The following is a 13,165-nucleotide window of genomic DNA, read 5'->3' as shown; positions in this document are numbered from 1 at the left end:
CTGAATTTTACGCAGAATAGACTTTGCCATCATGCTTTGAGAACATTTATGGGAAGATCCAAGCTTACTTTATTGCATATTTCCATTTCAAACACTCTTTCGCAGTCATTTATTATTTGATTAAAGACCTACAGAGTGTCTACTGTAACCAGAACCACTGCGGTCATGTTTCAGACGTGTGTTTTGATCAAACTCACAGTGAAGCAGTTTTATCTTCCTCCGATAGGAACATGTGCTGAAAGAGTTAAGCCCTCCTCCCTCTGCACTGACAAATAGGCGGAGTTTGGGTTCACACTTAGTTTTTGTATGTTGAGGGGAGCAGCCAGCAGAGTGTGTGTGTTTGCCTGAGTGTGTGTGTGAGAGAGAGAGAAAGAGAGAAAACGGGGCGAAACATGGATCCGAGTTCAGGCGTGAGTTGGAAACTAGTCCTGATAGCGGAGTGAAGACGTAGCAGCAGCTCCTGAGTGGCCACGAACAGGAGATTATTATGCCCAGCGCAAACGTGTCCGTGAGAAGTTTGTCTGAAGTCGAGAAATACCTCAGCAGCCGGATGGTGAGTATCATGTGAGGCAGTTTTGCAGCATTGTTGTGTCACCAACGGCAGGTCCTCCACTGTACCAGCACTGCATTGTTGTCTCTTCAACTGTGCGTCATGCGTGACCAACAGCTGCGCCGCGAAAAAGGCTGCATGTTTCTCAACAAAGAGCTGCAGAGTAAACCCGGGTTTATACAGATATGCGACAACTCGGGCATGTTTTCACGAGGATGTTGAAGTGCTGCAAGGATCCCGTGTGTATCTGTGACTGTAAACTCTTGAGCACTCTGTGCCTCAAGACGAAATCGTGGTGGGAACATAAAGGGCTTGTCCACATGTTTACTGAAATTAGTTCCCATTATCGGTTCATCTGGTTGTTTTATTGTAATTTTGACCTATGAACTGTAAGATAATAGTGACACACGCCCACCACAAGTTCCTAGTAAACAATCCACAACAGGGCAGAACAGTTCATAGAAATATGAAACAAAAGGGCAGGTTCCAATATGCATATGTGTGTTTTGTAATAACGCAGGTATTGCAAAAATATTCTTAACTACATGTTTCACCTCTTACTGAAATCATCATGCAAATTTCAAGTGTTGTACTGAAAAGTAAAAATACCCCCATACATTTATACGTTTTAGTCCCCTACCGTAATTCTATATTAAATACTGAAACTGCTGATCTTTATCAGATGTGTTGACCACCTTTATCGTTTTATCTGAGGCTACAGGTTTTGTGGTGATGCTACATGAGTTATTATCTGTTTCTAATGTTACCAAATACAGTCCAACACAGCACACACAGCCTCAGATTGCACCATGTGCCTGAATTTGTCACAAAGCTGCTGTTCCACACCTTATCTTAGGTGTTTCTGTATATATGGTCATTCAATGACTCAATGGCTGACCTAGTTCTCAAGAGCACCATTTAAACTCTTATCAATCCCCTCCTTACTGTTTACAACTATGGTGGCAACCCCATCCTATTTAGTATTGATTAGGAGAGGAAGTTCAACATTTTGTTTGTTTACACACAGAGAAATGTCTGGTTTATTGTCAGATGTGATCTCATTTCATGTTTTCACACAGAAATGCAATCAGTCAAGGCACTCAGTTTTATCTCTGCAGCCCCAAAATTACAAATTTGCCTCGAGAGATTCGCAATTTGTGCAACATGACTCACATTCTGTTTACACACTTCAATTCTGAAAAAAGAAACTGCACCAAAAAAAAAACAAAACAAAAGAAAACCCCTTCAGCTAACACAAACAGGTTCTTGCTGGAACCATTGATGCATCAGGTAATTATCATGTGAAAACAAAAAAAAATCCCCAGATGTGAGGTGGATCAACAAGTAAGTGTTTCAGATCAGGTGCCCTCAGTGACAAGGAGGAGAAGAATGCGCGATACTCGTGAAACCAGAAAATCAGTCAAGTATCACCCAACAGGTACTTTCTCCTGCTATGTATAACCCCGAAGGCCTGCCTCTTAGTCATGAGGACAGCTTTGTCATATAAGGCTTTATTGGGGCGGAATATAAATGAACAAAAGCCTAACCTGTCCCCTCAAATGGACCTTTAAAGAGTCTTATACAAATTATCTGACCCAGCTTCTCACGTAACCAGTCGGTCCCTTGTGGTATAATCACCAGCACAGTACAATGAAACAACACATTTGCCTGGTTTATTACCGCTGGACTGTGTAGTTCTTTATCAGTTATGCTTTCTTTAGTTCTGTTGGCCGCAAATGGCATTCCAGTTTTGTTCCTCAAAAAGCCTTTGTGCAGCAGATATAGTAGGTTTGAGGTCAAACATGATGCAACACTTCAGTTTCTGCAGCGGATTTCCAGAAACTGCCTTTAACTCTTAGTTACTGGTGGCTCTGTACAGAACAGCAAGGCATTTCACCCATCTCTCCATTGGTAAAGTCAGTGTCATCGTACAAAAGGCAGAGATTAATCATCACATCAGTATCATTTTTTAATCCACTATGCACTATGACTCATTAAATGGCGACTGTGTTTTTTTGAGATAGAGCTATTGTGTTTCTAATGGCTCATGAGCTGCTTGAGTACTCAGCCGCTCTGCTACATCGCCGTCTCTATTCACACTCTGGCTTTGAATCAGTACGTCCAATATAGCTGCATATTTGCCTTGATTGAATCCCATTCAATACTCTCCCAGTCCGCGGGGGCAGGCAGACACTGGTCGTGTTAATGGGCTATTGATTTAGTCCTGGACCATGAGATAATAGTGAATACGTCTTAAGCAACTCATTCCCCTGACCTCCTGGGGATTATTCATTCAGGAAACTTAAGACTTCAAACTCTGCTGCTAGTTTTTCCCCCCCTTTTTTGCACTACAGTGAGGCATAGTGTTTGGCCTCTAAAGAAAGCAATCAAAGTTTGACCACATAGGCAGCTGTGGGATGCAGATGAGAGGAGGAGGGGGGAGGAGGGGATGTTGGCTCAGCTTTCTGACTAAAATGAAAGATGTGCTCCTTGTCGCTCTCGCTCTCCCTGTGTCTGGTTTTCTTCCCGTTTCCCTGTGTGAGCCCTGAGTGGGAGACTGTCTGTATCCATGAGGATCAGCTGGAGGGAATACCAATAAGCACCGCAGGCTTCTTCCCCTCTGTGGTTCTGTTCTCTGCTGAAGGGACGGTTTTGTTCCATCTCCGTGAGCGTGCCAGCTCTATTGCCTTGTGTGTGTGTTGGTGTGTGTTTTATTGGGGTGCCCAGAGGCAGCGACAGAGAAAGACTAAAGAAGTGCCACTTTATGCACCAAACACACACACCGAGACCTTATCATTTGGATCCAGCTCCTTCAGATCATTGCAAACACCTGTTCTTGTATTTGCATGTGTCCGTGTGCCTGTATGACACTGCGAGCTGATGGTTTCAATAGATTACAGCTGCGATTTGCGATTGTGAGCACTCTCATGCATTACTTCCTCGTGATGGGAACAGTGTGTTCCTGTTTGCATAAGAAAATGTCTGCGGTTTTAATAATGCCCCCCCTCTCCCCTCCAACTCACCCAAAGAGAGAGGGACAGCCGTTTAGGCGAGGAGAGGAGATTCAGTTTCTGTATATTCTGCTAATCTGAACTAATATTTATCCTTCTAATACTGCTTGGTATTTAAAAAACACCGGCGGCATACCCGCCCACCTCTAAATAATTTGTGAACTTTCACCCCTATCTACTTCAGGATTTTAATGCTGAATTGCTACTCTGCCTGTTTCTTACAGTGCTGCAGTGGGCAGATAAGGTCTGCTTTTGCATGAAAAATTGAATGGCTAACTAGATCATTGATCCAGGAGGGAGCACACTGCAGTGCAAGATAAGCAGCATCTGCAGTTCCTATCGCCTCCCCACCGACTCTGCTCCCAAAATGTAGCAAAGACTTGGGGAGATTTCTCAAAGCATAAGCAGACACAGAGCTGCTTTGTGGGGTTAAGATTGAGGCTAATGCAGATGGACCTTTATGTTGTGCTGTCTAGTGAGGTCAGGGCATATTATATGGGTCATGGTGTTGGACAGACGCTGTGTGCTATGTAGGGCAGCGTGGGGGACGGGGGGCTCATGCAGGGCCGAGGTGTGGGAGAAGCACCCTGAGGGCACCGAGGACTTCTGCACATCCTTTTTGGTGGAGATTGGGATGATGTGTTTTGGGAGCATCCTCTAGTCATGTCCTCTTATCTCTCATATCTGCTTCAATCGCTCTCTTTACTCCCACTCGGTCGGTCTCTCTTCTTCTGCTCCACTGACACAGTAATATCAGTGAGTGACTCAAGCAGCAGTGGGCGTACGCCTGGCATGTTAATTTCAAAGAGAACATCTTGAGTACTTTAATGTGAGAAAGCACCCAAAAAAATCTCTTCGGTTTTACTCATATTTTAAGGATATAATCGGATAAATGGGTCTCACACATTCCTAAAGAATAGCAGCCAATGAAAACACATGTAGGAGTTCACTATGTTGCTCAGGGACACCAGGAGCACTAGATTATCCTGCCATCTCATCAAACTCTAACCTGGCTTCAGTTGGTGACCTTTCAGTTAAGGACAGTTGCTGTCAGACCTTGTTGCTGCGCTGCGGCTGCCTTTCCTCTAGTTACAGGGCTTTCTCTACCCCCCTCATCATCACCGCCCATCGCCAAACACGTTCAGTCCTTGCCATCTTTCGCCCCCTGCTACCTCAATAACCCTGGAGAGTGGCTGCATAAGTGTTGGGGAGAACTGGAGTGAAAAGTAGGGCAGCTCCTCAGCAGATTTGGAAGGACATTTTCATCAGCATGAGGCTACTTCATTTTAACATAGCCAGTCATCCAGAAAGACCCTCAGATTGCCCCTGCGGTTAGTCAGAGTGGGTAGAAATCTTGAACAGTGGCAGCGGTTGTGGAAATGCGGCTTGTGAAATGGAAATGGTGCAATTTCATCCAATATCTTATCAGGAAACTGTCAGATGTCACGTCAGATGTTGCGTTCCATTGTATGTAAAACATCTGGATTGCATTATTTGAGTTACTCTCAGGAATCAGGCCCCATCCTGCCAAAAGCCATCTTGTTTTCATAACCCAAAGTGTACGTCTTCGCTGCAGCTGTGTAATACAATTTCAGTTTGAGGTGGAGTCTAAATATGGAAGTTGTATTGATGCTCTTTCCAAACATCTTTTACTCCTGTCAGAGTCTGTTTTTAACTGCAGGGCTCAACCGTGATTCATCAGAGCTTGCCAGGTGTCCATGTGATCTGTTTTACACTCATCCCATATCTGTGTTATCACAAGACCTTGAAGCAATAAACTTAGACCCCTGCATTCTGCATTTGGCCCATAATGCTACAGAGCAGAATATTGAACATTTCAAAGTAAACGCCAGTGGTAGGAAAGCGCCCGAGGAGCTAGTTCCAGTACTGCAGAAATAGCATGCACTCTGAGCTGTCTGCTTGAACAGGCAGTTCTTTGTGTTTTTCATTTGAAAACTAAAAAGGCCTGGTAATATGAGCAACCTACACACCAGCATGCTTCACACTTCCTCATGAAGAAGCAGCATGTTAGGCTTCTATTTCCTTTACATGGCAAACAGGTTCGAAAAAAGGACAGCTTATGTGTGAACCTAATTGTTTGGACATGAGGTATAGCGTGCTCTGTGCAAGGAGCAGGGTTGTGATTGGACGCTGGGTTCCTCAGGCTATACGTCAGGCCAGTGAATCCATATGCAGCAGCTCAGTCCTGAGACAGAGCAGAGGTAGGACATGACAAAGTGTGCTTTTTTCTCTGCAGAGAAAGAGTTCTGTGTTCAAGAAGGACAGATGCCAGAGAGAGTGAGAGAGTGGGATGAGGACAGAGGCTGAACTACCCCAGGCATGCTTGTAGAAATAAGCATGTCATTCTCCAGTTACACAATATACATGAATAAGTATATATTATGTATGTACAGTATAATTACAGGCACACAGAGACAATTCAAACTATTTACATATACAAACAGGATTAGAGTTTACAGCCCTGCTAGTGGCTTGTTGAGGCTGCGCTTAGGCACAGCAGTGCTTAAAGCTAAATACTACTGCTGCCATGGCAACAGGCTCACATTGACCTAGTAGGAGCTGATGTTCAGCAGGTGTAATGCTTACCATCTTAGATTAGCATGTTAGCAAGTTAACATTTATTAATTAGCAGTGGTTCAATAATGGGTAGAGCCAGCGCAGGGAAGGTGCCCGAGTGGAAAATGCTCAATGAACCTAAAGTCACTTTGATTCATGTGGTGACACAAACAGCCAAAATGCTCTGAAACCAGCAAGGCTATCTTGAATCCTATGTTTATCTGGATAAATAACAATTTGTATTGTTTGGTTCTTGATTTAATTTATTGTTTTGATTGCATAGAATTTATTATTGGAAGTTTTCCATTGTGTTGTAAATGACTGCATAAATTGAATTTGTTTTTATTGTTTGACTGGGTGGCATTCATTTTGTTGCGGCTTCTGAAGTGGACGGGGAAAATATGCTTGAAGCAATTTAGGAAGGCTTTTTTTTCCCACATTTCAGGACGATCCATACACATCGAAAAGTGTGCTATGACACTGTTTGCATGCTAAAATCAGTACACACCTTTCTCATTCACGTTGTCTTCATCACAGTAGTTTTATTTTATGGAGAGGTTACTTTGTGAAAGATGTAAAATTGCAGATCGGAGATGAACATGTCAGGTCAATGAGACTAACAGGTAATTCAATTGTAATCCTGGTTTAGGCACAAAGCTAACAGAAACTGAAGTTTAGTTTGCTGATTCCAGTTGTTTGTAGGAGTCGTTTTTCTGAGTTTGATAAACTCCTGCGTCATCAAACTGCAGCAGGATCCATATCAGGATCTCCAAAGCAACAGACTTACATGCATACACATTGAACAACAACAATGACGTTATTAGTTACTTATAAAGACAAATTATCCCTGATATGGAGATGGGATTGACCAGGTAAATGACACTGTGTACTTTCCTGCACATAAAACAGATATGATTATGATTATCACCACACAGAGCTGTTTGCCATATCACGATAAACTAGGCAATTAGCTATTTGGATGGTTTTATAAGCTGCTATTGGTTTTAAATTAGTCTTTTATTGCATTATTTGTATTATACATCACTTGACGTACTGTCCGATCATGGATTATGTGACAATCCAACCACTAGCTATTGAGATATTTAGTTTGTAGCACAGTAGGGGACTGGCAGGTCAACACTGCTGTCCTTAGACTTTTAGTCATGCTGCTGGTATGGCTAAAAACAAGTATGAAGCAGCTTCTGTGTACATATTATGGTGACATGCTCTAGTAATAAATGGCGATGTCACAGATGATACATCAAGTTCCTCGCTCCAGTTATCGACCTCACAAACAAGTTTGACTGGTTGACTGAGTGTGAGGTTATAGTGCCAACAGCAAGTAAATGGAATTTACATGTGTAATTTGATCACTTGAGCCTAAGTGAATTAGGAGTGGAAGCTGAATGTGTTTTTGTTTTAGTTTCGGCTTCTACTATATGCTGTCCGGGTTTGCACTAGTATACATCTGTCCATAAACCATTCTATTAAGCATAAACAAGTCTTGAGTTCCACATCACAGTCATGTGTTGAGGAGCGTCAGTATGTGCTGAACTCTAGATGTATTTGTCAAATGCGAAGGTGCTTAGCTTTCAGTATGTAACCATTATGTGGCGATGTTGCAATGCTAAGCAGGATTGAGGCCTAAGTCTGCCTGAGTTCGCTGTGATCTGTTTGTTTGCTTGAAACTAGCTGTGTTACATTTGTTGAGGATTAGTGCAGCTTTGTACCGCCCATAGTGCTTGTTGTACAACACTTTGTATTAGGGTTTATCAGCTTACACCTCCTGTCATTACACCGCTGTTGTACTGTGATCAACTTGCAAGATTCAGTGGTTTGTTTGGCCACTATCACAATGCAGTTTCATTACACTTGAAGTGACACTTGCGCTCTGAAAATGCTGCTCAGAAACCTAATAAAAATTCTTGCTTCACTTCTTTTCCTCAGTTTCCTCTTTGTGGAGCGTCATCGGGTTTCCTGCCACCCTTGAACTTGCTTACTCATCCTATATGTATTCTGCCTAACTTCCTCAAATCTACAGCAGAGAACTCTTTTTCTCTTGACACAGCAGTCAATCACTGAATATAATTGAGCCCCGATGACGAAAATGGTAATTAACTGTAAAAATAGAGGACAATGTCTGGAGAAGGGATTCTGTGAGCCCTATGACCTAGTGTGACATTATCACTGACCTGCATTAGATTTTCATGCTCCACTTCTATCACACGCATTAATAGTTGTTATTAAAAATCTGTCATCTGTGTCGTCTGTGTTCTGTAGTATAAAGAAACAGGATTAAATTTTGGCTCTTAAACCGAAGCAGATGCCAAATAAGAGCATTACAGACACACCCAGATGGTGTCGTAGTGTCAATAGCAGACTAGAACACAAGCTAGAACTTACTATGTGAAAATATTATATATGCAGAAGTAGGCACACAAGTACATTAAATTATCAAAGTAAAATCAAGCATTGAAACTGTTTTCTGAACTGTACCAGTGGTTTTCTAGAATTGCTTACAATGCACATGCTGATGAAGGTCTTTTGAAGACACACATAGAAACATATTAGGTGGAAATTTTATTAATTAATAAGACTAATAAATGGAAACTGAAACTAGAAAATAGACCGGATTTAAAAAACTCAACTTTTGAATACATGAAATTGGAATTGTAAATGATATATGTACTTTCCTGGATGACTGACTGGACATTTTTTTTAGTTGTAAAAGATTCTTCCTTTAAATGCACCATTTTTTTTAACACAATATCTAATCTTCTCCTCCTTGTAGGACCGGAGCACTGAGGGCAGTTTTCTGAACATCCCTGCGTCAATGCGTCGGGGCTCTTCAGAAAACAACCTGGATCTGGACCTGAGCGATGGAGGTCCCGGTTCTGCTCTCGGCGTCGAGGTCCAGCGTAGTCGCTCTTGCTTGGACAACCTCCAGCAGAAGATACTGAAAGTCACAGAGCAGCTGAAGATCGAGCAAACGGCCCGGGATGAGAACGTAGCCGAGTATCTGAAGCTGGTGAACAGTGCGGACAAGCAGCAAGTGGGGCGCATCAAGCAGGTGTTTGAGAAGAAGAACCAGAAGTCGGCTCAAAACATTGCCCAGATGCAAAAGAAGCTGGAGCAGTACCATCGAAAGATCAAAGACAGTGAATTCCATCACAACCTGTCTCCTCACCCGCCCGCTGTCAAGCACAGCACCATTCCCAGGGAGTCACCCAGAGAGCTGCTGAGGGACATGACTGGCAGTGGCCGGCACCCGACCATGGACAAGATCAAAACCATCGGCCCAGGCGTTTCTCTCTCTCCTCCTTTCTTCTTCAGCAAACCCAGAGAGTTCGCCAACCTCATCAGGAACAAGTTTGGCAGCGCTGATAACATCGCCCACCTCAAGACCACTCTGGACACTTCCCCGCCATTACCCACCGACAGCACTGGGAAGGGGCTGAGTAGCAGCACCTCTATGGTGGGCAAGCCCAAGTATCCTAGTGACGATGAGTGCTCCTCAGGTAGCGCTTCTATTTCTGCAGACAGTAACGGGAACCCAGCGGGAGGAGGAGCGTCTGCGGGGCAGGTTCAGGGTCCAAGCCCTGGCCAGGAGCAGCAGGCTGGGGGAGACAGCCAGAGCAGACTGGCCCTTAGGCTGGAGGAGGTGAGGGAGATCAAAGAGGCCCAGAGTCAGCTGGAGGAGGATATAGAAGAGTTGAAGGCACAGTTCAAGAGAGACTACGGCATTATCAGTCAGACACTGCAGGAGGAGAGATACAGGTATGTTTATATTACTTCATTTGTCACTGTCCTTGCATAATACATCACCAATGCTTAACATTTAGTCTGCTAACAGGGTCAGAACAGACATAATATTAAGCATTCATCTCAATGATATATGTAATTCATCACCGTAGCACATGCAGAAGCGCTTCATAAATAGTGCATTCAAGTCTGGCAGTAAATATGAATATTTAACAAATGTTTCTGGATCCTCTGTTATTGACTTGCAGGTACGAGCGTTTGGAGGACCAGCTGAACGACCTGACAGAACTTCACCAGCATGAGATGGTAAATCTGAAGCAGGAACTGGCCAGCATCGAGGAGAGGGTAACCTACCAGGCTCACGAAAGGGCCCGGGACATACAGGTATATTATAGTAAATCTGTTTTGTGGTGTTGTGTTACATTCAAAATTCTGTACATGTAGCAGACCTGTTTGTCATTTAGGTTTGATCTTAATAATAGCCATTCTGGTAGATCTGTCGCTGAGGAAAATCTCTATACATTGTCTGCCACCCATTTATTGGCCATTGTCATTGGCTGCCTGCGTATAATTACTCCCTTCAAATCTGTTTCTTTATTTGACTTTTATAGCCACAAATCCTCCCTGTCCCCTTGAGGCTCTCTTGATACATAATTAATCTTTTAGGGAAATCTGCATAATTGAGTATCAGAAGGTCAGCAAAATGGCCTTTAGCGACTCGAGAAACAGTCTGGCCCATAAAATCTCTCCTCGTCTTTCTCAGGAAGCCCTCGAGTCGTGTCAGACTCGTGTGTCCAAGCTGGAGCTCCAGCAACAGCAGCAGCAGCAGACGGTACAGCTCGAGACCCGTGATGCCCGAGTCTTACTGGGAAAGAGCATCAACATCATGCTGGCCATCATCACCGTCATCCTGGTGTGTGTGTCCACTGCGGCCAAGTTTGCCGCCCCGCTGATGAGGAGCCGGCATCACGTGATAGCCACCTTCCTGGGGCTTTGTTTCTTGACCATATTCTGGAAGAACTGGGACCGTTTACAGTACGCCATCGACCGGCTGCTGGTGCCTGCCTAATAGTGAAGAGAACACACTGAAAATGCCATTAACACGGATGCTGTCAGTTGTCACGATAGGACTGTCTAAGAGGATTGGTTGTACAATCGTCAGCAGACACGATCGCCATGCATTTACAGAGGTCACTGTTTTTTTAAGGTCAGACTGAAATGAAATTTTGATGATTTTTTTTCTTGTCTAGAACTTGAATGTGTGTAACTAACAATTTCATACAACCTCTAAAATAATATTTATATAACAGTAAATTTTGCTACTTCCCCAGGTATTGCTATGAAATGGTCAATTCAAGGATTAAGAAGGCTTGAAGAAAAGTTCATTTGCAGCCACCTGGGGTTCAGTGTTTCTGGAAAACAGTTCATAGATAACATAAAAACTAGAAGAAAAATCATTCTTTCTTATTTCCCAAACTATAGAATCTCTAAATGCACACAGAAACAAGACCTCAATCTTAGCTTTTCTTGACCATATATATGAAATACTAATTTCACCCCAAAAGGAATATTTGGGTGTTTGGGGAAATGTGATTTGCCGTTTTGTGGTGAATATGAAGCTGCTACCAGGTTAGCTTAGCATAAAACGCTAATGTAGCTAGGCAGATTTACATACTTTTGAATGGAGCTTTGCTAGCAGCTCCCCTCTGTTTCCATTTGTTTTTTTATGCTAAGCTAACAGGCTGCTGTTGTTATGGAATAACTGGGCACATTTTCCCATTTGTTGAAATATTCCTCTTGAAGGAGAGTCTACAAACTAAAGCAGAGGTACTGGGCATCCTATTTTTAATGTCTTTTCCTTTCTTTACTCGTTATTGGCTTGTCTGCCCTGTGTGGTCAGTCATCTCTTAAGTTGCTCTGTTAACTGTTCTTGTCGTTTAAAGTGCAATATATTTGATTTCTCGTAGTGCTGTTTTTTTTTAAAAATGATTCTTTTAGGAGTGAGTGTTTTACATCAATATTTGAGAGAAGTGACAGTGTGTCGGTGCTGGAGGGCCGAGCTGAGGAAGTATCATTAATGTTGGCATGAGAGATCCATAACCACCGAAGCTACTGCTGCGCTCTGATAAGACCAGCTGTCTCCTCTCTCAAGGGCCAAAAATCAATCCAACTGCATTAGTAGTGTGGTAATAGCAACGCAAGCCAGCTCCCCAGTAAAGGCACACATGCACACACACAACAAAAAACAGTCACTTGCTTCTCTGTATATAAATATCTTCTGGGTTTTGCCCAGTTTTATGTTGATCTTTTACTAATAATGTGATCGAGAGGCGATGGGTTATACTGTGATACAAGGCCTTTATCTGAGGAAAAATGCAATTCCCTTCTTTTAAAGGAGCAACAAACAGCCTTCAGCACTCCATCACGACAGAAGTGCACATTTATAGGTTCTCAATGATAAACTACGAGCCTATTTGATTTTTTTTTTTTGAACCGACTAATTTCTTGTTTGTCTTACGAACATTGATTACGAGGATTTCACATGAAGCAACGGACCACTTTTAATGTTTGCCTGCCATAATAACAATGTTTGTGATAATGTCTGTTTTACTGACTGTATCATGTTTTTTTGTTCTTGTTTTGGCATATTTGAGGAAGTTTTACATGCAGAACTACAATCTGGTTTACATTCTCTTTTCATCTCTGGTGCACTATGTGATCAATCAGTTGTATTTTCATGCATTACGTGCCTTTGTCTGACAGTTTCTGTTAAATTAAACAAACCTTTTTAATCAACTTTTGACTGGTGTTTGAAATTTGTGTTCAGTATTTGTTGCATTTGTCTTGGGATTCTGTTTTTTTCTATAAATATTCAAGCCCTGACAGGTTTAAGTAGTATTCACAGCTATCAGAAAATAGGAGATTGCTTCACTATGTGCCATGGGTGTAAAAAAGTAAACCAACAGAAAGTGGAAATTTGCAAACTCACTCAAACTTCCTGGAAGTAATCTATTTATATTCACAGAATATACTTAGTATACTCTTCATGAATAAAACTGCTGAGTTTTGGCATTGATATTCTTTATTTTCCTCTGGGACATTTGCACCAGGAAAGTAAACGCTGAGAAAAATTGAATAAGTATGCAGTTTATAAGAAGTTGCACTCTATTAATATGAATAGCAGTGTTTTTCAGCAATAAATATGATCTCCTTCACCACCACTAGGGGGTAGAGGTGCTGCACCAATGATCTGACAGAGATCAAG

General features: G+C 42.5%; 1 protein-coding gene across 1 annotated transcript; it reads left to right on the top strand.

The window, feature by feature from the left end:
* Positions 1-285: 285 nt before the first annotated feature.
* On the top strand, positions 286-12,696 carry LOC110959682 (transmembrane and coiled-coil domain protein 3-like). The gene is made up of 4 exons (XM_022206640.2): positions 286-553; positions 8,930-9,915; positions 10,149-10,284; positions 10,664-12,696. The coding sequence occupies exons 1-4, from the start codon at positions 488-490 to the stop codon at positions 10,967-10,969; spliced, it is 1,494 nt and encodes a 497-aa protein (XP_022062332.1). The 5' UTR covers positions 286-487; the 3' UTR covers positions 10,970-12,696.
* Positions 12,697-13,165: the final 469 nt, after the last annotated feature.

The sequence above is a fragment of the Acanthochromis polyacanthus genome, chromosome 8, assembly GCF_021347895.1.
Source record: "Acanthochromis polyacanthus isolate Apoly-LR-REF ecotype Palm Island chromosome 8, KAUST_Apoly_ChrSc, whole genome shotgun sequence".
NCBI classification, from domain to species: domain Eukaryota; kingdom Metazoa; phylum Chordata; class Actinopteri; family Pomacentridae; genus Acanthochromis; species Acanthochromis polyacanthus.
This window is presented reverse-complemented; position numbering and strand designations above follow the sequence as displayed.

Excerpts from the sequence above, each read along its gene's own strand:
- LOC110959682 (XM_022206640.2), top strand. The coding sequence starts at position 488 with ATGCCCAGCGCAAACGTGTCCGTGAGAAGTTTGTCTGAAGTCGAGAAA. Across the intron at positions 554-8,929 it reads AATACCTCAGCAGCCGGATG|GACCGGAGCACTGAGGGCAG; the intron begins GTGAGTATCATG and ends TCCTCCTTGTAG. Across the intron at positions 9,916-10,148 it reads CTGCAGGAGGAGAGATACAG|GTACGAGCGTTTGGAGGACC; the intron begins GTATGTTTATAT and ends ATTGACTTGCAG.